Genomic DNA, 23,781 nt, shown 5'->3' with positions numbered 1-23,781 from the left:
TTCAAAAAATAAATAAATAAATAAATAAATAAATAAATAAATAAATAAATAAATAAATAAAAGTTCTCTTTCACTATGCCACAGTATAAAAAATATTTCAAGAAATAGTTATTATTTCTCTGACTTTGGTACTGTGAACTACGTAAATACTTGAAGGCCGTAATAATTCAACCTACCTTGTTGCTAGGTATATTGAAATGTTTTCATCATAAATTGTATACTAGTGAGTTAAGGTACTTTCTTCTTAGTTTAGTGCCAGGAAGACTATAGTGAGGGATAAAGAAGTATTTCTGGAAATACTTGGATACATTGATTAAAATAGATTTAAAATCGTTTTTTTTTTTTTTTTTTTACTACAATAGGATTAATAGCTATTCCATGAGGATGTCAAGAGTATGAAAGAAGAGAATGAACCTGAAGTGCTCCATACTGTACCTAGCACATAAAGAAGATTAAATAGATAGAAGCTGTTAATATTTCTGTTGTCTGAAATCCTCTGAAGGTTTAAGAGAGACATTAGAGATAATCTTATAATTTGCATCCCGCATTTAAAATTTAGAGAAAATTTAGGAATGTTACATTTCTAAAATTGTTATTTAATTAGAAGACCTTGATTAAATACTAAATGATGTGCAAAAAATATTGCATTTTCTTAGAGATTTTGTTTCCTTCAGGGGACCTTTGGTAAGTCTGGGGATATTTTTGATTGTCTTCATGGGGGGGTGGTGTTGCTACTAGCATATTGTTGGTAGAGGCCAGGGAGGCTGTTGAACAGACATAGGGCAGCCCCAACAACAAAGAATTATCTGGCCCAAAATACCAATAGTGCCAAAGTTGAGAAATCCCACTATACCCTTGCTTTGGAGCTCAGTGGATACTTGATGTCTGTAATACTGATACAAATGGCAAATACGTATTTTTTAAAACACATGCTAATGTCTCTTACTTTAGAGAAATTAAAATTAAAGCTTTTTAATTTTTATTTATTTATTTTTTAAAGATTTTATTTATTTATTCATGAGAGAGAGAGGAGAGAGAGAGAGAGAGGCAGAGAGGCAGAGACACAGACAGAGGGAGAAGCGGGCTCCACACAGGGAGCCTGATGTGAGACTTGATCCTGGTACTCCAGGATCACGGCCTGGGCTGAAGGCAGGCGCTAAACCACTGAGCCACCCAGGCGTCCCAAAGCTTTTTTTAAAAGGTGATATTTATGTAAGTAACCTCTACACCCAATGTGGGGCCCACACCCACGACCATGAGATCAAGAGTTGCATGTTCTTTTGACTGAGCCAGCTGGGTGCTCCTGGAAAAATTAAAATTTAATTGTTTTTGGAAAATAAAGTCTTTTTTTCTTAGTCTGAATATAGAATTTACATGTATTTATAGTTCTTTGAGTAGTTTCTTGGGGTATAAGAATACATTATTAATTCTTGCTATTAATTGGAATTATTTTAAAATTTATTTTGAATTTTTATAAATGTTTCATACATATTTATTTTAAAAGATCCTACAGGGCTTATTTATCAGGAATTGCATTTTGCTGCTAATAGAGACCTGACTTAAATAAAACTATTTAAGTTTATTTAAGTTGTATACATTTATATTCTATGTGAAAAATCTTGAATAGATAGTGTAGGAATGACATGATGGCTTTATCATCATAGTACCATCATTTGCTTTTTCTCCTCAGTCATCCTTGTCTTATCTCAAGTTTGCCTCATGACTCAGGGTAGTTGCTGGAGTTCCAGTCATCACATCTGAGTTATAAGTGGCAGGAACAGGGTGTCTCTGTTGTAAGCCAAACATATATTGCCCAAATCCTATTCATTGACTTTCCTTCCCATCTTCTAGCAATGGCCATCTGAAAAATATGTTAGGAATTTTTTTGTCTTATTTTTTTGTGCTATTTTTCCTGATGAACACATGTCTGTGATTCTGCTTGTAAGGAAGAAGAAAACGAGAATAAATATTAGAGAGGCAACAGTTCCCCCCCACCCCAACAGTTTATCATAAAAAGCAGAAGTCATACTGTCCCATTCTTAACCCACTAGTTCCCTGGAGGTAATCACTTACAACTCTTTCAGCTGTTATGATTTTTACCTCCATGTTTATAACTTTTCCCCTTGTTATAGATATGATCAGTTAGCTTAGTTGATGGAGGAGGTAAGGGAGTACCTTATGGTCTCACTGTTCAGTTTGTACACTTTGATTTTACCACCCCTCCTCCCCCTTTTCCTCTGTATTGCTTCCCTTCCTTCTGACCCTTTCCTCCCCTCCCTGCCCTGAGTCTCTTGAGTCTCTTACAGGTTCAGCCTCTCCAGAGAATCCAGAGATTCCATTGATCTAGTATGGGAAGGGATCTGGGGGAAACTTTCACCTCCACTTTTGGAGATACATGGTGTTTCAGATTCCTAGTTTTTCTGATGTTCTTCAGTACAAATTAACCTGTTCCCGAATTCCCTCCCTCCTTTCTAAATAATAGCAATCTAAATGTTGTCATCTCCCCCTTTCCATTGTCCTCCTCGTGGATTTAGGTCCTTTGAAACAAAAATATTTTTACTGGTATTTCAGTGTTGTTCTCAAGTAGGAGCAGAAATGTGTGTTCAATATGCCACATTTAACTAGAAGTCTCAAATTAATTTTTCAGCTCAATAAGAAAAATAGACATGAAAGATGATGAAAGGGAAAAGAACTGAAACTAATTCATAGTGATTTATTTACTTCTGGAAAAGAGTATCCTCCTTCCTGACGTACTCTATCGTGAATATTGAGAGCTAGAAATAATAACATCACACAGATTTACTTTATGTGTTCCTTTTGGCAAATAAATTTTTATTACTAAATTGCAAGTTAAAATGTTAGCTTTTAAAATATGGCTTTGAAAATTTGACACATTTGGGACATTTCCAGTGTTCATAAAAGGCGAATTTCATGGAAACATTTATGTATTATAGTTAGGAAAAACAAATTAAAATGAACCCTAGATCTTGATGGCCATATTTGGGGAGCTAAATGCTTTGTTAATGTTGTTTAATGCATTTTAAGTTGACTTTCATGAGTGAATGGTACTAATTGCTCCTTATGACATTATTTATGATAACAGATCCTTGAAAATAACCTTAATGACCAAAGTTAGGGGAGTTGTTACATATAGTAGAATCCTCTGTTCGTGTTTTAAAATAATACTTATTCATACGGAAAACTTCATGGTATAATTACTGAAAAGACACAAGAAGCAGGTAATTTAACTTGTGTAAATAAAAAGCCTGAAAAGAAATATACCAAAAATTTGATAGCAAATAACTTATTAGTGATAAGTTTATAGCTGAATTTGATTATTTTCTTTATTCTTATTAATTTTTTATATTTTCTTGATTAAACCAACTACCTTTATAATCAGGAAAAATAAAGTATAAGAAACACATTTTATTTTTTATTCTTCTACCATCCTACTTATTTTCTGTAAATAAATGGAGTAAATGTTGGATTACTTGAGTATGATGAAATTTTAACTACTTGTTTCCTGAAAATATGTGAATTTTTAAAAAATGAATTGGTTGAGTAAACTTTTAAAGGTCATTTTAGGTTAACCAATGAGACCCTAAATTTACATAACTTCTTTATATACAATCTTGCATTTAAAAATGTGCCCATATTGCTTTCCAATAACCACCCTTCATACTAGCTTAAAAAAATCAATCTTAATTTTAATTTTGTAGATAAAGTGGTAGAGAAAATATTTTTAAATGAAGTTCATTGCTTTTAAGTATTTTAATGATACCATCATTTTGCAGTTCTGCTAAACAGAAGTGAGGCACCAGTTGTACTATTATTGTTGGCACTGAATCTTGATTTTTCTGCCAAAAAGTGCTAAACTATACCTTAGCAATTACAAACAAAAGAAGAAAAGAGAACTTTAAATTTGAGAAAGCTATGGTAAAATCAGTGTCTAATAAGTTATTTGAAAACATAAATACGATCAGTAAAATATGGTTAATTAGTATACCATTTTATTTTATTTTTAAAAATATTTTATTTATTTATTCATGAGTGACACAGAGAGAGAGAGAGAAGCAGAAGGAGAAGCAGGCTCCGTGCAAGGAGCCCGATGCGGGTCTTGATCCCAGGACTTGGCAGGATCATGCCCTGGGCCAAAGGCAAGCGCTAAACAGCTGAGCCACCAGGGATCCCCCAGTATACCATTTTAAATGCATATTAATATATAATGGTAAGGATGGTGGGCCATTTAAAATCTAAGGTAATTTATTTAAATGTTCTAGTTATAAATCATTTATAGTAGTACCTAGTCTAAATTAAAGTAGAAAGTATTTTTAAGTTACAATAAGTTACAATCTAACACTAGATAGGTAATCTTTAGTTTTCATATAGTATATATCATGTTGATTTCTTAGCTCCCTATATCTCTTGACAGGTCAGCTCATTATTTCAGCAGTATGGGTCTGTTTCTTAGTATAAGACCCAATCAATGTTTCCTGGTTAAAGCCATGGTGGAATACTGGTGGCAAACTAAACATGTGAGGAAGTCTGTCTGTAGAATTCATTACTTAAGATCCTAAAGTCCAGTACACTGACACTCTGTACCAAGCACTTGGTATACTCAACCCTTCAAGGCAGAAGTGAATATGAAAGTAGCTAAAAGATTTTCCATCTAGGCTGTAGGAAAAAGAGTCATTGGTATTATAGTTGAAGTTTGTCAGTTATATAAGGCATTGGGTACACAGTGGTAAGGAAATAGGCTTACCATTATATAATAAAAACAAAAACAACAAAACAAAAATAAAAACTTTTTGCATACAGTTATAATTTTCTTAAGTTCTATGAAGAAAAGATATACAATATATAAAATAGAGGCTAATAAGAGGCCTATTTTTGGATTCTTGGGCAAGTTGAAGTCTGCTGAGATTTTTTTGGTTTAGTTTGAACATGCTGAATTTAAGATGCCTTTCCTTAGCCAAGGAGTGATCTTAAAGATAGCTGGATTTACAGACTCCAGAATGCAGAAGTGAGGTCTGGTCAGCCTAGCTGTGTAGTTGGATGATATTTGAAGTCATGTCTTTGGATAAGCTAGCATAGGGAGATAATATGGAATGGGAAAAGAAGAAGACTTAGAAGTGAACCTTTAGCAAATCCACAGTTAAATTTCCTGGTAGAAAAGATTGAGTCTTCAAGTGAAATCTGAGAAGGATCAGTTAAATTAAAGAGGTTGGAGAATTCCAAGTGACTGTAGTGTCACAGAAATCAAGGGATCGAATGAATGAATGGTACTTGACATTGAAAGCTATTGAGATCCAGCCATTGAATTAGCATGAAGTCTTTGGTGACTTTAAGCAGACCTGTTTTGATGTAGTGATGAGAACGGGAGTCAGACTGGAGTATGAGGAGTGAGAGGCAAAGAAAGAGAGACCAGACCGTAAGTAAAGATAACATAAAGGAGAAGGAAAGGCATGAGCAGAAGTTGGAGAACTTGTGGATTAAAGGTGAGGATTTAAAAAAATAAAGTGCCTAGAATTTGGCATGTTGAAAATCTGATGAAAGTGATTTATTTGAATGGATGAGGTAAATCTACAAAAGAAAGAAGGGATAATCTATAAAATAAGATTCCAAAACGGAAAGGAAGGTTACGATTCAAAGCACAAATGGGATTGCTTTATATAGGAGCCTTGGGGTAGCAGGAAAGTTCATCTGTTGAGAATACATGATGCTGATTGGAGATTTAAGGTAAATGGAGATCTAAAATAGTAGCTTCTTAGAGAGGTATGTTGAATTGACCTACAGAACCATTTGAATTTGTTGATTATGAATGTAGAGCGACCATTAGTCTGTACTTTTTGTTCAGCGGTGCTTATCTGCATAGGTGAAGGCATGGAGAACATGATTATATTCATTGGGGGTTGAGTGATATATTGTAATTGATCAGTTAATTTTGAGAAAAAAAGAGTATAAGCTCATTTTCTGGCTCCATTTGTGGTAAAACATGGTACAGAGAAGTGAAAGGAGGAAAGAAAAAAGGTAGAAAAGTGGTTATGTCAGTACAGTAGCCCCCTTTATCCAATTTCATTTTTTGCGATTTCAGTTACCTGAGGTCAACTGTAGTCCAGAAGCAGATGATCCTCCTTTTGACGTATTGTCAAAAGGTCAGTAGTAGCTTAACACTGTCATATTGCTTATGTCATTCTCCTCACTTCATTTAATGACATAAGCATTTTATCAACTCACATCATCAATAGAAGAAGGGTGAACAGTACAATAAGATATTTTTGAGAGACAGACCACATTGTCATACTTTTGTTACAGGAAATTGTTATAATTGTTCAATGTCATAGTTATTATTATTTATTTATTTATTTTATTTATTTGTTTATTCATGAGAGACGCAAAGAGAGAGAGGCACAGACACAGGCAGAGGGAGAAGCAGGCTCCTCGCAGGGAGCCTGATGTGGGACTCGATCTGAGGCTCCGGGATCACGCCCTGAGCCAAAGGCAGACGCCCAACCACTGAGCCACCCAAGTGTCCCTAGTTATTATTTTTAATCTTTTTGTGCCTAATTTATAAATCAAACTTCATTATAGAGATGTATAGGAAGAAACATAGTATATATAGAAGCTGAGGTACTATCTGTGGTTTCAGGTATCCACTGGGAGTCTTGGAATGTATTCCCTGAAGATACTAAAGGGGGAGTACTACAGATATTAATAAGTACACAACATTGCTCTATATACAATGAAAATATATGTATATATAAAAGTGGGTATATATAATGTCCCAATAAAATGTATACCCAGTTTATTAATATATATTTCTATAACTGGAGTTTACTAAAATTAACCATTGTCAGTTTTAAAGTTTCAATATTCTAAATACTCACTAATCGCTGTTGTCACTGATGAGATGTGTGTGTTACATTTTTCATGTCTGAAAGATTTTATTTAAATATTCTATATATGTATGTATAAGTCATATTTTGAATGCTTTCCAGCTATCAGGTGCTGGATAAGTCCTTTTACGTTTTTTATCACTTAATTCGTTATGTGCTGTTGTTCCCATTTCATAGATCAGGAAACTAATAAGACCAAGAGAGTAAATGGCTTGACTAAGGCACTGTAGCTAGTTTGTGATTGTTAGATTGGAATCTGGCCAGCCTGACTATGAGGAACCTGTGTGTGTACTTAGCCATTTTAATATACACATACATTATACTTTACCTAGGAATATGCACATTTGGTATCTATGGTAGCATCTGTGTATACATATTTGATAAAGCAGTTGTGGACTGGGTAGAAATACTGATTTAAAAAGACTGAACGCAGCAGAAAATAAAGATGTTTATGAATGTAAAAGAGAGAGAAAAATCAAACTTAAGCTATCGGAAATTCCCTTTAAGGAGTGTTTTAACCCTTTAATTTTTTCTTTTCTCCTAACCCACCTAAGTGGGCTATACTTGTCTCAGAAGCAGTGGCTTTCTATAGTGTTTATTTTTAAAATGCAAGAGTTGTGATGATCACAAACCAGTTGAAGTTATCTTATGTGGAATATGTCTTAGATATTTATCCTAAATGATTAAATTTTAATGTTTCTTTCCATATTACTTAGATACAACCTTGCATAGTATGTGGAATTCTTACTAATCCAGGGTACAGTGGATATGCATTTTTCTACTTAATTATTTATCCTTTTATCATGCTTTGAAAACTCTTGCCTAAAGATCTCTCAGGTAGAAGTCTAAGTCTAAAATTTATATTCCATGTTCACAAGGGCATAATGAAATGGATATCTCATTTTCAGCTGGTAGGGGTAAAAATCACAGCCTTTCTGGACCACTGTTTATCAAAATATATTACAAACATTAAAAGTAATTTTTACCTTTGGCTTAGTGATTTTCCCTAAGCATTAATTTTTGAGGAAATATAAATTTGGACATTAAGCTGATTATCATAGCATTAATTGTAATTAATGAAAGGAATACATTTAAAATGGAGAAGCAACCAGAACATCTAAAATAGTTGAAGACTTTCAACCCTTATAAACTATTAGCACTAAAAAATGATGTGTTCAATGACTATGTAATGACCTAGGAAAACATAATAATAAAAAAATTTAGGTGGAAAATTTGTAGCAGGATTACACAGTTTGAATGTAGGCTAGTGCAGTCTCATTGTGCTCACATGCAGATTTTAGAGAAGGAAAGTGTGTTGAAGATAAATCAAATGAGCTATTTCATTAGAAATAGGATTTTTTGATGATAGTATAGAGGAGCCATTCATATACTTCAAGAAGTCTGTGAACTCTGAACTTATTTGCAAAAAGGTGTATTTGCCATTTCCTTGTTGAGTAAGTCTGAGGGTTTCTTTCTTTCCTTCTTTCTTTCTTTTTTTTTTTTTTTTTTTTGTCTTTTGTCTTTTGTCTTTTGTTTTTGTCAGATTTTAAGAATTTCAAAATTTGGGACACCTGGGTGGCTCAGCCTTGGGCTGAGGGCGTGATCCTGGAGTCTGAGATCCGAGTCCCACATCAGGCTCCCTGCATGGAGCCTGCTTCTCTCTCTGCCTGTGTCTCTGCCTCTCTCTATCTCTTTTGTTTTGTTTTTTTATTTTTATTTATTTTTATTTTTATTTTTTAAATTTATTTATGATAGTCACAGACAGAGAGAGAGAGAGAGAGAGAGAGAGAGGCAGAGACACAGGCAGAGGGAGAAGCAGGCTCCATGCACCGGGAGCCCGAAGTGGGATTCGATCCCGGGTCTCCAGGATCGCGCCCTGGGCCAAAGGCAGGTGCCAAACCGCTGCGCCACCCAGGGATCCCTCTCTATCTCTTTTGAATAAATAAATAAGATCCTTAAAAAAAAAAAAAGTTTCAAAGCTTGCTAAAAAAGAAACACAACCCAACAATAATCCAAACAAACCAAAAGGTTAGGAACCTTTGCTGTAAGCCATTATGAGATAAGCAGTGTTGCCTGTTTTTATAAATACAACTTTACTGGAGTATGCACATTCATTTTAGCATTTTCTATGGCTGCTTTCATGATACAACTGCGGAGTTGAGTAGTTGGGATAGAGGATATATGGTCCATAAGCTGTTTTTTGGCCCTTTAAGAAAAAGTATGTCAGCCCCTGTCCTAGATCTCATTTATTCTTTGCAACAACCCTGTGAGATAAGTACTATTTTTATCTTCATTTTCTGAATAGTGCAGCTAAGACTCAGAGAGGTGAGGCAACTAACTCCAAGTCACACAGCTTGAAAAGGGAAATATACCAAGATGTTAACAGTGGTTATATGTGGGAAGTACAATGATGGATGATTTTGTTTTCATATAGTATTCAAGTTTACTACAATGAGCATACATAACATGATCAAGAGGAAAGAAAGTTTTAAAAAATATAGGTAGAACTAAGTTATGAGAATCTTAAAATTCATCCATCCTTTTATTATTTTGATTTCCTATGTGTTATCCTGTGTTTATACTTATAGTAGATGTGCAATTTTTGCTTCCCTTCTTGGCATTGAATCTTACTATGTAGCTCCTTCTTAATGCTAAATTGATTTTTATGGAAAAAAGAGAAATTGTTGTTTTTATGGTTTCTTAATTTTCTATTAACTGAAATCATTTGTTCTTGAACTCCTGAGATTATCTGTTCTCTTATTTTTTGAAGTTACTTCAAGTTTTAAGTGCTATAACTTAATAGACACTCATAAAATGCTGCATAAGTATCTGTCCAACAGTATATAACTTACTTTTTCTTAACATCAGTCAGTTGAATTAGCCTTAATTATTTTAGACATAGATCTAGATACATAAAGTACCATAAAAGTGTTGCAGAAAGTACTCCTAAAAGAAAAAAATTGTCTGAACTATGTGAAAACTTCATTTTAATGATTATAGGGGATTTAAGAAGGAAAAAGTCACAACCCCTGCCTTCACAGAACTGAATCATCTTAAGGAAGAAAAGACATATCTCACTACTGCATGCACTCTTAGGACTTTGATGCAAACCAGTTATCTTTTCCTTGGATTATTTTATTTCCCTGCTTCCAATTTTTCTGTTTATTCTCCATACAGCCAAAGTGATCCTTTGAAAGACGTAAGAGTGAGATCTCTTCTAAACCTTCCATGCTTTTCTTTCTCAGAATCAAAACCAAAATTCTTACAGCGGGCCATCGTGCTTCATGATCGGGCTCTTATCTAGTTCTTTGACTAGTTTCATAATATTCTTTGTCTCTACTAGTTACTTTCAGCTGTACTACCATTTTTGCCCTTCCTTCAACTTGAATAAGTATGCCCCTGCCCTTGGCCTTTGTACTTGGCCTTTATTTTGTTTGCCAGAAGCACTTTTCATTTGGATATCTATATGGTTTGCTCTAGGACCCTGCTCAAATACCCTTTTTATAAGAGAGATGGAGGTCTTCCTTGAACACCCCATAGAAAGTATAAAGTAGTATCACATCTCTAGCATTGTCTTTTCCGTTTACCTTGTGTTTTGTTTTCCAAGGTATTTAACACTTAACATATTTGTATACCAATTTTCCTTTCACTAAAAATGAAAGTGTTAGGGTGCTTGATACACATTAAGCACTTAATAAGTTTAGAATAAACGAATGAGTAAATATAAATAAACCTAAAACAGGGAAACGGCTAGTGCCACTAACACAATGTATGTTAAGTCCTCTACAAATTCACATGGAGACTACTTCTAATAGTCATAATTTAGGAAAGTTTTAGTGGACAAGGTAACATTTGAATTGAGTCTTAAAAAATTGTTAGTATTAAAATGTAGACATGAAAAAGGAAGTGGTATGAGCAGGAGGAAATTATAAGTAGAACAGATAATTTGTGAAAAAGGTAGATGACATGATGTATTTATGTATGGGGGTAGTTAATTGTGTAGAGCTGTGGTTCTTAAAGGTGTGATTCCCCAGACCTGCAGTAGGAATGTGAACACTATTAGCAATGTAAATTTCTCGGCCCCACCCCAGATTTACAGTCTTGAAACTTGGGCTGAGGCCTAGCAGTCTGTGTTTTTCACAAGCCTCCAGGTGTTCTGAGAACCACTGGACTAGAACATATATATTCAGAAAACTATTGGTACATATTAGGATTTGAAAAAATGGATTGGTCTAGATCTTGGCTTAGGAATATGAATTTTAGGTTAAAAGCACAACAGTACCATTATTAATCTTAAAATATTGTTTTAAAATAGACTTGAAGAAGTGCCTCTGGCTAGAGGTAGGGATTTTTCAGGAACTATAGCTTGGGTTGTCTTCCTCTGAGTCAGCTATTGTTGCTGGGAGTAGCTGAGTAGCTTCCTGGGAGTAGATTTTTCACATCTTTAAAAGAATTTTTTCATTCCCAATTTCTTTTGTGTCTTAACTTTTTAAAGAATCCAGAAGTCAGTAGGGCAAAAATTTATTACTCTACACAGTCCAATACCCATTAAATTTAGAACAGTAGTTTCTTCAACTTAGTACATAGTCCAGTTGACTCATATTACTTTTGCCAGTAGAGTTTAGTGATATCACAGGGAAGATAGGTGCACAGAAAGCAGGGTTTTAAATCAGTTTTGGTTTCAACCTCACTAGGGTGTCAGTCACTTGCACCAACTGCCAGAGTCTAGAACTTGTACCTAAGTCAAGTGGTTGATTGTCTCACTGTGTGTCTACAATACTTTGGGGGGCAGTGGGAACTCTTAATCTGAACATTTCTAGTTCCTTGAAAGTGTATCTGAATTTCTGCCTTGCAAAGTTTGCAAATTTCTGTGGAAAGTGGCCCTGGGCACTAGTGTGTTTGATGTTTCCTCCTCAGATTTTTTTCATATTAAAAACTTTTAGTTTCCGTTTCATCTGTGTAGTCCTGGTATTCCTGTGCTGCAGTAAGTTTGTAATCTGTTTAGTGTCACAGCTTCTAAACTATCTCTTTTAAATAGCATATCACTTACTCAGTGTGTACAGTTCAAGGCAGATCTCCCCAAGACTCCAGCCCTGCAATCTGCAAAGCCCCAGTGTTCGTTCTATCCTTGTCTGTAGATTTCTTCGTCCCCAGCGTTCTGCCAAGACATTTTTTAGTCCTCTGCTACCTTAACTGTTGCCATCTTCCTTGGCTGTTGCTGTCTTCCTGAAATTCCTCCGCCTGTTGAGCTAAAACCATAAAAGCACTCCTGTTATGCTCCATAGTGCTGTTTTGTGGAAAATAACCATAAACAGGTACCAGAGATGAAGCTGCTTTTGATGTTTCTGGTGTCTATGCTTGCAGGAGCCCAGAGAAGACAGTATCTCTTTTGCCACTTGCTCCTCTGGACCTTCTCTTTACTCTGCTTTTAACTGTTCTGGGTCTTGCATCATTTGTTCTACTTCATTGGGAGTGTAAACATTCCTTTTTGTCACATTCCATTTGGTAGTATTAGGTTATGCTATTTCAGATAAACATAGCTGGTTTTTGTTTTTGTTTATATTTTAGCCTGTTCTTAAGTTGGCTTCTCTTGTCTTTTTCCTTTCTCTTTGCCTTTGGGCCCAAGTTTGAATTACCTGTTGTAATTGTAGAACATTCAAACCCATATAATGTCATAGATAAAAGTCAAGGAATTCTGACTTCATTAAAAAGCATTCATCATCATACAGATTTTGCCCACTGTCATCTCCCTGACTTAAAGAAAATTTTATCAGCTCAATCTCAGACCTAGGACTGACCTCTTATGTTTTTCTTCAGTGTTGCTTTTCCTTTTCACTCTCTGATGTCTAACTTTGAGTTCCTCGGGCACTTTCCTTTTTGATGCCATGCCATACCATACAACCCTCCATAATAACTAGTAATTTGAAATGTCCGTGAAATGCTGCTGGTATTTTAAGGTAATCTCCTGGCCTTTTTTTTTTTTTTTAAATCTTCATATCTGACAGATTTTATGTTACCTTATATAATGGTCTTCAAGGTGTGGTTTTTCACTTGCTCTTATTATGGACTTTCTATTTCTTTAAAAGAACATCTTGCCATAGTTCCAGTCTGGTTCACTCAGATTTTCATCCAAAGTTACCTTCTCTTTTTCTTTTGCATACTGTTGGAACTAGTCCCCCTTCCTTTCTAATGGGGAGCAACTATAAAATAGCCTTTTCCCCTAACTCAACCTTTAAGAGCACATAGTTCTGGCATATATGTTATTTCTTTTTTCCTATGTATCTAGTCTTGATTCTTGTTTGTTTTTGGTTACAATTTATTCATTTGAGAGAGAAAGAGAAAGAGTAGGGGTAGAGGGAAGGGCAGAGGGAGAAGGACAGGGAGAGATTCTTAAGCAGACTCCCTGTTGAGCACAGAGCCTGACTCAGGGTTGATCTCACCACCCTGAACCAAAATCAGGAGTCAGACTCTTAACCAACTGAGCCACCCAGGCACCCCATTTAGCCTTAATTCTAAGGGTGAATGTATTCTTAAGGTCGTACTTCTTTTACATCTTTATCAATATGATCTCCTTTTATTTTTTAACTCTCCCACTGTCATTTAATTATAAGTGTGTCATTTTTAAACAGACTTAGTTATTGAGACTGAGCAAACCTGGTACTTAAAGTTAGTGTTTGATACATGGACCTTTTAAGTTTCTCTTTTGACCTTTGAATTTGTAATAATTCCACCGAAGTTTCCCTGTGTAATAAGGAATCTGACTCTTCATCTGTTCACTTGATAAAATTTACTAGCCATCTTTGTTGAACTCAGATAAGATCTTCACATCTACAGTCTTGATTAGAGTAATGTACTTAATTCCAGAAGCTACTTGAGACCATATTGTGACGGTGAGTTTACAAGCCTTTGGACAAATTACATGAATCTAAGTTGCTCTTTGAGAACAAAACTAAGAGGTAGAGAGATAGTGTTCGTCCAACAGATCTAGAACTACTTATTCATTTATTTTTCATTTTTTATCAAATTTAGAAATTTTATTTTTTTAATAAACATACAGTGTTAGTTTCACATGTACAATATAGGTGATTCGATAAGTTCATAACCTCACCTGGTGCTCATGATGACAAGTGCATGGCTTAATCCCCATCATCTGTTTAACCCATTCTTCCAATCCCCTCCCTTTTGGTACCTATCAGTTTGTTTTTATAATTAAGAGTCTGCTTCTTGATTTGTCCTCTTTTTTTTTTCCCTTTGTGCATTTGTTTTGTTTCTTAAATTCCACGTATGAGTGAAATCATATGGTATTTATCTTTCTCTGACTGACTTATGTTGCTTAGCATTATATTCTCTAGCTCCATCCATGTCATTGCAAATAGTAAGATTTCATTCATTTTTTATGGCTCAGTAATATTCCACAGGAATAACAATTTAAAGGCTAGACGTCTAATTCACATACCAGTATTCTAAGATGCATATGGAATTTAACCAACTTTTCTGTTTACTCCTCTGGCTTGTAGTTATTGTTGAGAAACCAGAAAGAACAAAACATTTTCCACCTATTAATGTCTAAAACCTCTATATGACTAAAGGATTAAAAAAAAAGCAATAATAAAATCAGTGCCTCAGCCATACCTACAATACCCTCTCTGGCTAGGCCATGCTGAATTGAAGTCAGATGCAGAGCGCTCTGCATAGCCTAAGCCAGTTAAGTCATTTTTATGTGCACAAAAACGTGTATACCACTGGCTGCTGGCATGCACAGAGGTTTCTTCATCTTACATTCTGATTTGATGTTTAAACACATTCGCTTGTGCATATATTTTGGGGTCCACTTTTTTATTTGCCAATTTTATTGTTTATGAGAGAAGCATTTAATATATTCTTTTTAATGAGTTTGGAATTGAATGAATAATTGATAGGGATCAAAATTTGTCTAGAACATTTAAAATGAGCCTATTTTTTCTTTGGGTCAACTTAAGAGAAAAGTTGGGTTTTTATGTAAGTATGTATGTATGTATTTATTTAGAAAGTTGGATCTTTAAGCAGATACTCATGCAACCACATGGAGGACCCTGGTTTGTCTTGTGCCATAGGGATGCAGGAAACTCAGGAAGATGAGAGCCTTCTGTGAATGATATTATAATGGATATTTTTGTTTTAGTTTGTAGCTTTGACTAGATAATCATGAAGATTCCTTTTAATAGTAGGAAACATCAAGGGGTCCTTGGGTAGCTCAGGTAGTTGAGCATCTGACTCTTGATTTTGGCTGAGGTCTTGATCTCATGGTCCTGACATTGGGCCCCTCACTGGGCTCAGTGGTCAGTACAGAGTCTGTTTAAGATTCTCTCTCTCCCTTTCCCTCTGCCCCTCCCAACATGCGTGTGTGAGTGCTCTCTTGCTCTCTCAAGTAAATGAATACAATCTTTAAAAAAAGATTGTATGGAATATTAAGATTTAGAGGTGCTTACTCCATTTTCCATTTTGTAAATGGTTGAGTCTTACTACATTCGCAGAACCTATTAAAGACCTTAATGTTACAGAAATATCTGTTTAAGGAGTAGTGAGCTGAATAAACAATATGCTTAATTGAGTCTCCAAAATAACTGGATTTTAGGTTGTCTTTTACTGAAGATTATGTCCTTTGGAGATTTCAAGCAACTTTTAACTTATTAGGATGTATTTCTGAACCATTTTAGTGTTTTTTTTAAATATAACTTTAATTTTAGATTTTCTTTACATGATTATGCTGATAGAAAAATCAAATGATGGTAACTCTTGTTTTGAACAGAACTTTTCTTTACCTTTTTTATTCTCAATAGAAAACTTAAAAAAAAAAGAATCTTCAGGTATCCTCAGGCATGAGTATTGTATTGCTGTATCTAGGATACTCATCATTTGTCAATGAGTATTGGGCTAAATAGTTGAAAGTTAGCCAATAGCTTTTGAAATTGTTACTTATTTAATTTTTTTAAAATTTTTTAAAGATTTTATTTATTTATTTTTCAGGGAGAGAGAGAAAGAGAGAAGGGGGCCACAATTAGGAGGAGCTGTAGAGGGAGAGGGAGAACCAGGCTTCCCACCAAGCAGGGAGACCGATGTGGGTCTTGATCCTAGGACCCTGGGATCATGACCTGAGCCTAAGGCAGATACTTAACTGCCTGAGCCACCCAGGTGCTCCTTGGCAGTAAGTAGCTTTTGAATAGATTTTATTTGGGAGTGGCCTATCTGCTGGCTAAAAGTGTATAAAGTTTGTGTAATTTATCACACTTGGAAACCAACAATTAACCAGTTAACATTGATACAATGAAACAGTCAAAAAGTGAGTTTACCTTTGTCGTTTTCTTAGAGTATGCCAGGAATTATTCAGGCTTGTAATATATTCTCTTACTTCTCCAGGCACTCTGTGACTAAGGTGATACTAAATTCATTTTACAGGAAACTTAGACTGAGAAGTATAATTTTGCTAAGTTTGCTAAGCTAATAAATGACAAAGCCAGGTCTGATTCTGAAACCTGTACTCTTTCTGCATGCTGCCAATCTATCTGATGTATTTTTTTTCCATCTGACGCTAAAAAAAAAAAGATACCCATAGATAAGGGTAAATCTTGATGTGTAGTTAGGTAACAAAGTAGGGAAAGTACATGTAGAATTGTGCTCATGTTATAAAATATCGTCTAGAAAATAAAATAGAACATTGAGGGAAAAGGTGAGAACAAAAAAAAACTTTAAAGTTTTAACAATTGAACTAATTTTATGCTTATTGAAAGCATAGTACAATTATCAGGAATAGGAAAGCAACATTGGTGTGTAATAATCACTAAGTTATAGTTATTAGAAATTTCAGTTTTGGGGACACCTGGGTGGCTCAGTTGGTTAAGCATCTGCCTTTGGCTCAGGTCATGATCCCGGGGTCCCAGGAACAAGCCCCACATCAGGCTCCCAGCTTAGCTGGGAGTGTGCTTCTCCCTCTTCCTTTGCCTCCCCCCAGCTCCGGCTCTCTTGCTCTTTTGTGTTCTCTCTCTCAAATAAATAAACAAAATCTAAAAAAATGTATTAAAAAATTTAAGTTTTTCCACTAATGTTTTTTGTGTTCCAGGATGTTATTTCTAGATCTCATGCTGTATTTAGTTGTTATTTACCCTTAGTCTCTTCCAGTGTGTAACAGTATTTCAGTTTTTTCTCATCTTTCACAACCTTGACACTTTTGAAGAATATTGATTAATTTTTTTTGTAAAACAACCTTCAGTCTGATAATTTTTCATGATTGGAATGAGTTTAGGCATTTTTGGCAAAGTACCGCAAAAATGCTATTGTTTCTTGGTTTGCCATACCAAGAGATTTATGATAATGATACATTTTATTACGTACTGGTGATATTTACCTTGATGATTTGGTTAAGTTTGGGTCTGTATGGTTTCTATACACTTTCGTTACTATCTTTCTATTTTTAGTTGATGAATGTCTTGGGGGAGATAATTTGAGACTGCAAATCCTGCATTGCCTCAAACTTTTACCCATAAATACTAGTATTGATCCATGGATCTTGTCTGTAGCATTCATTACTATGTATTTGCCTAATGCTGATTCTCTCTCTCTTTGCTTCTGTATTTATTAATTGGGATTTTACTGTGAGGAAGAGCTGTCTCATCTCTAACATTTATTTATCTGATTATTTATATCACTGTGGACTCCTGGATATTTATCTTGTTCCATGGATTAAAAGTCTAATACTATCACTTATTTTGTTGCTTAAATTATTCTAGCTTTGGCAGGTAGGAGCTCCTTCAGGTTGGCTCCTGTGTTCTTATACCCCATCATTTATTCAGCATTTCATGACTTTCTGGCACCACAAAATGTTATTATATGTTTATAATAATATATGTTTATAATGTCCATTGTAATGTTTACTTTATATATTTAGAAAGTCAGCAAATTCATTCAGTGCATAGATTGCATGTGAATTTTAGGGAGACACATTTCAGTCCATAGAGATTTGGATGATGTAAATTAATGTTCTTAAATAATGAATATAATTTTTTTTAAAATTTTTATTTATTTATGATAGTCACAGAGAGAGAGAGAGAGAGGCAGAGACACAGGCAGAGGGAGAAGCAGGCTCCATGCACCGGGAGCCCGACATGGGATTCGATCCCGGGTCTCCAGGATCGCGCCCTGGGCCAAAGGCAGGCGCCAAACCGCTGCGCCACCCAGGGATCCCAATGAATATAATTTTAACTGAATGGGTTTATAGTAAGTCTGACTTTTGACAATTTTGCCAAAGAATGAATCTATGCTCATCCTCATAATAATTTACCTTGGTAAATTAAGATATGGCAGTATGTAGTATATACTATATCCCTTTTAGATTTGGGTATATGTTCCTGTAAATGAGAGAGCTGAGAAAGTGCTGTAGGATCATTGCAGGATTCTAGCATCTTTGGCAGTAGCTCTGCCCTTCTCTTCAACCTCCCTTATATCATGCCACGCTTTTGGCCTCAGCTGTAACTTCTTTTAGCGGTATTCATATAGTTCCTAAAAATTATAGTAAATTGCATTGCAGTATGTTTGTTATGCTCTTCAAAATGAAGGAAAAATAAAAGTTTTGGGACTCCTGGGTGGCTCAGCAGTTAAGCGTCTGCCTTCGGCTCAGGGCAGGATCCTGGAGTCCCGGGATTGGGTCCCTCATGGGGCTCCCTGCTTCTCCCTTTGCCTGTGTCCCTGCCCCTCCCTCCCCCATCTCTCATGAATATAAAATAAAATACTTTTTTAAAAAGGAAAAAAGCTATAAGAATAGAAGCTGAGAAAATAGAAAGGTTTTTTTTTTTTTACCAGTCTTTACTGGACAATTGATCTTTATCCCATTTCTTAGACTATTTTCTTGAAGAATTTAGAACTGTAGCAATAGTTGATTTTAAAGATCCAGGTAAATGCTTTTTCCTTTGTTTGCAGGAATTACAACATTATTCTGGCTACTATGTTAAGACTGTTCTTTGTTAGAGTCCAAAATAGAAAGAAAAATGTAAGATATGTTGCTTGCTATACTTTGGCCTGGTAGAGCATGTTCAAATTATGATGTCATGGTGTCTACTCTCATTAGCTGAGTGCTTATGATGGCACAGGAGAAAAATTTAAAATAAAAGGGCAACATAATGCATAGTTTCACATGTTTTAAGGAAAATATTTAAGAGAGAAATAGTGTTATAGTGAGTCTTTTTTGTTTGTTTCCATTGCATTTATTACTAATATAAAAAAATGTTAAAAAGAAAATAATTCATTCTCAGTTCTCCAACAGCTCTCATCCTTCCCTCTTGCCCACACAACTCCTGACCCATTTCCTCAGGGCCAGTGCAGAACCGAACCTGTTCACTGCCGTTTTCACAGAAAACAACAAGTGCCAGGGATGAAGGGAAGAAGGTTAGACGAGGGCGACAGTACCGTCAAGGTTCCTTCCACCCAAGGGTAGACCAGGTAGAGATTCACAGAATTCAGACGAAAGGGCTGGTGGCCTCACAATGACGTACTCTAACCAAAGTGGGCTGGAGAGGAGATAGGATAGCCCGTAAGAGGCTTTAGAGGACATCTCATGGGCTTGTGTCAAACCCCGAAAAACCAACACCAGGAGAATGGGGAGACCAGGGAGGCAGTCTTACGGAAAGTTTCACAATTCTCCCACGTTGGGAGGTGGAAAGTCTAGAGGGCATCAAGAGCCTCACTCATTTTGGCAGAAAAACTTACTCTAGTGTTGGGAAGTCACAATGATGCCGTGGACACTGAAAAAGGCTACGTACGAGGGGATGCACAGTTTTCACAAAGCACAGTGGTCACAGGCCAGAGCGGTGGGGATCATGCTACTGACGCAGGATCTACAAAATCCCAAAGCAGGGAGAATGGCCTTTCAGGAAGTAACTCTGCACCAGTCATCCATACTTGACCCCAGGTCAACCTGGTGAGTTTCACAGAGCAACTGGCAACTTTGGGGGTAGGGTTTGTCACATAAAAAGGACTTAAAAACAAGCAGCTAGAAGAAGGGAATGGTAGGAAACTGCTCCAGGGCTCTTAGGAATCGAGGGCAGTACTGAGGGCTGGGTGGACAGATGCACAAGAAACAGCACCAAAGAGGTTTCCTGTTCAGCAGTCAATCAGTGAAGGGGAAGAGGATCCAGGAGGCAGTTGAAGAGAGCAAAGGTAGGGTCCCGAAGGCAAGTCTGGAGGTTGGATCGGAAGAAAGCCCACACGCTGGGCACCAGTGATGAAACACAACTCTGGACCCCCAATGGGGGAGGTGGCCGATGGGGGTGGGTGTCACTGACTGAGGGTGGTGGATGGAACAGCCTCACAGTAGCCATCACAGGGCCACAGGGAAATATATGGTCGCTAGGTCAGAGGACTCCTTCCAGCACAGTCTCCTAGAGGAGGTCTATTGACGCCTGGGTGGTAGAAGGCACAGAGATCCTCATATCAACAGTGGCCCTTTTTGGCAAAGTGTCAGCAGACAGGGTGGTTGGATTTGTCTTCCATAACTTGGGGGCCATCCTTGGGCAGGCAGGTATTTTTAATAAGAGACCAACTTTTGAGCCTTCGGAGATTTCTCTGCTCTTTGTGAAAGCCTCCTTTGGGACTGGTCCAGGAAAAGGAGGTTCAGTATTGGCCCTCCACCAGCCATGACCATATGGGTTGCTCCCTGGATTGAGCCTCTGCCCCTGGGAGGAGGTGGGAGGCTCAGCAGTGGTAGAGTCATTGGTCCCCTTGATCCTGGAGGACCTCTGTGAAGAGCTGACTTGGGGTCATCAGGCTTTCCATTGGCCATGGGGGGAGGGCCCAGAAGGCTGGGTGGTCCGATGGGACTCCCATCCTCCTTGTCTCCAGTCTCCTCCCGCTCTGGCAGCAGGGGCTGTTGCAGTGGCGGCGGCTGCTGCTGATTCTGCTTCTTTCATTTGGGCATTGTGGTTGCATCAATGGCTCTGTTATAGTGAGTCTTAAAGTGTTATATTAATGTTTTTTTTTTAATTTTTATTTATTTATGATAGTCACAGAGAGAGAGAGAGAGAGAGGCAGAGACATAGGCAGAGGGAGAAGCAGGCTCCATGCACCGAGAGCCCGATGTGGGATTCGATCCCGGGTCTCCAGGATCGTGCCCTGGGCCAAAGGCAGGCGCTAAACCGCTGCGCCACCCAGGGATCCCTATATTAATGTTATAGTGTGTTAGTGTCTGGCATGATATTGAACAGTGTAAGAAGATATGTAAATTTCAATAATTCTGTTTATATCCCTTCAAAGGTATTCTGGCAAACTATTGGAGGTGTTGCCCACAGGGACATTTATTTTGTTAGGTTTGAGCTCAGCTAGATTAGGCAGTGTATTAGTAGCAGAATCTTGGTGAGTGAGGAAAGCTATAAGAATAGAAGCTGAGAAAATAGAAAGTTTCTCTTCTAAGGAGATAAACTCATCTCATAAATAGGAAGTGAATAAGGTTATAAGTAGATATGGATTAGGGCAAACTGTTGGAGATGGAAGATAGGAAAACATGAGACTGTCAGGTACCTATATTTTAGGTGGCATCAGAATGGTGTTATGGTGGCCAAAAAGAGCTTAATAAACTGGTCAAACACTTTAGTGAAGAGAAAATTTAGTCAGGAAACCACAGTTTATCCAACTCTTTTTTTTTTTTTTTTTTTTTTGCCTTTGGTAGTTTAGAAGAGTGTCCTATTTGGGCTCATTATAGTTAGTAGTAATTTTTACTGTCCAGTTAGCTTTCTGGTATTGCAATTTGAAATTGTCAGAGAGCCATGAAGGGTCTAAGAGTCTATCTAAGTTAGCCTGCCAGAGTTTGATGAATGCTGGCAGAAAACATGAAACTCCTGGGTCAGAGATAATGGACTTTATTTCTCATGTACTGCAAGCAGCATGAGCTTCATGCTTATGATGGCCAGTGGTTTCCCTTGACCTTCAATTTTCATAAAAGTGATGTAAGTGGCATAGGTGGATTCTCTACTCACAGTGAGTTTTCAATGCCGTACTTTAAGGAACCCTAATCTTTTATAATGGTTTACAAGAGTGTCTGCCTAGCCTTTGCTCTAGAGGGAGATGACACTGGGATTGTGCTAAATAGTAAACAGGCTCACATCTGAGGAGGGAGACATCATCTGTATTTTTCAAGGCTATTGCCTATGATTATCTTTGAAAAGATGAAGGCAGTTGGGCCTTTTTTTGAAAAAACTAGAAATACAAGAGACCCAAGGAAAATTGTCTCCTAACAGAAAGTGATGAGAGTGAAAAGTCCTTGAGCTCTTGAATGTCTTGGCTTTTGTAATCTTCTATTTTTTTCAGCTTTTAAAAAAGAGTTGGCAAACTTTCTCTGTAGTGGGGCAGATATTAAATATTTTAGGCTTTGTGAGCCATATGATTTCTGTCATAACTATGTAACTGATTGTTATAGCAGGAAAACAGCCATAGATAGTATATAAATGGATGAATCTGGTTCTGTTCCAGTAAAGCTCTAGGGACATTGAAATTTAAATTTCATATGATAGTTAGACATCACAAAATATTTTTTTCAACGATTTAAAGATGTAGCATCCATTCTTAGCTTGTGGGCCATACAAATACAGCTGGCAGGCCAGATTTGGCCTGCAGGCCATAGTTTGCCAACCAGTTTTACATGATGAATTTTAAAAATATAATACATTGTTTTAATATAATAGTTTTGCATATAAGAAATCATAATTAACAATTTATAGCCATTGATAGTTCTAATATGCTCTCTCATAAATTATCCTAATTTAGCTTCACAGTAAACCTGCAAGATAAGCATTATTATCTCTATTCTATTTTTTTAAATTTATTTTAAAGATTTTATTTATTTGTTCATGAGAGACACAGAAAGAAAGAGAGGCAGAGACACAGGCAGAGGGAGAAGCAAGCTTCCATGTAGGGAGCCTGACGTGGGACTCGATCCCGGCTCTCCAGGATCACGCCCTGGGCCAGGTGGCACTAAACCATTGAGCCAAACGGGCAGCCCTATTATCTCTATTTTATACTGAGGAAACTAATGCATAGAGAAGGAAGATGACCTATCCAAATTAATAAAGCTAGTAAAGTTACAGAGCCAAGACTAATTATATTCTGGACCCTTTCCTCCATCATGTTGTACAACTTCAACTTTAATAATTGGAGCATCCATCATACTACTATATCTTTAATACCTATTGGTGCCAAAATGCTTAGAGTTTAATCTTTAATAAGTAGTAATGATAATTATGTTTATTTCTAATTTTGTTATTATATTCTACTCTAGCTATTTTAATATTTTATAATTAATGTTTTAACAAAGGTTGGAAATGGGAGATGAAGGATATGTGGTACAGTTAATTAAAGATTCGGCATTTCAACAGTAAAATTATTCATACGCTATTTTTCCCACATTTTCAAAGATAATAGTTAAATTTTATTTTCAATTGTATACGATTAAAATAAACAATAATGTTTTTCCCCATTTGTATTCATGCTGAATTAATGTTTTAATTTAACTAGTTGTTTCATCAAATTTTTAAACTCAAGATGTTGAGAACATTTTCTATAATAACGTACTTTTTTGGATTATTTCCCCATCAGGTGGTTGAAGATTATGCTGGAAGATGGCAGGTCCCTTTGCCACAGCTTCAGGTTCTTCAGACTGCACTTTGCTGTTTTACATCAGCCAGTGCATCATTCCCAGATGAATGTGAGCACGTACAGTATGTTTTGAGTAGCCTTGCTTTGTAAGTACTTTTTACTTCCTATAAAAGAATTATTTTTCTTGACATATTTGAGAATTGGGTTTTGATTATTTTCTCTGTGGAAGGAGCCTTTCTTAATGTCTTCACTCGAAAAGAATTTCCCAAACCCT

At 36.3% G+C, this 23,781-nt stretch overlaps 1 protein-coding gene, 1 long non-coding RNA gene and 1 pseudogene across 6 annotated transcripts in view; 1 reads left to right on the top strand and 2 right to left on the bottom strand.

The window, feature by feature from the left end:
* The window catches only part of ZNF654 (zinc finger protein 654), a 92,947-nt gene that overhangs the window by 3,992 nt on the left and 65,174 nt on the right, over window positions 1-23,781 (top strand). For all 4 annotated transcript variants that reach the window (XM_072806473.1, XM_072806478.1, XM_072806472.1 and 1 more), the window contains exon 2: window positions 23,508-23,653. In XM_072806473.1, the coding sequence (XP_072662574.1) occupies window positions 23,508-23,653 (146 nt within the window). The remainder of the gene's footprint in view (window positions 1-23,507; window positions 23,654-23,781) is intronic.
* Window positions 11,897-23,781, bottom strand: part of LOC140621433 (uncharacterized) — a 40,785-nt gene continuing 28,900 nt past the window's right edge. The window contains exons 3-4 of one of the 2 annotated variants that reach the window (XR_012021116.1): window positions 23,484-23,779; window positions 11,897-12,145 (exon numbers count right to left, since the gene is read on the bottom strand). This is a non-coding gene — a long non-coding RNA (uncharacterized lncRNA). Of the gene's footprint in view, window positions 12,146-23,317; window positions 23,780-23,781 lie in introns of those variants that run through there. The other variant, XR_012021115.1, reaches the window with a different exon arrangement.
* LOC140621432 (proline-rich protein 3 pseudogene) lies at window positions 20,188-20,847 on the bottom strand (annotated as a pseudogene).

This window comes from Canis lupus, chromosome 30 (assembly GCF_048164855.1).
Source record: "Canis lupus baileyi chromosome 30, mCanLup2.hap1, whole genome shotgun sequence".
In the NCBI taxonomy this organism is placed as follows: Eukaryota; Metazoa; Chordata; class Mammalia; order Carnivora; family Canidae; genus Canis; species Canis lupus.
Note: the sequence above shows the minus strand (reverse complement) of the source record. Positions and strands in the feature narration are given on the sequence as shown.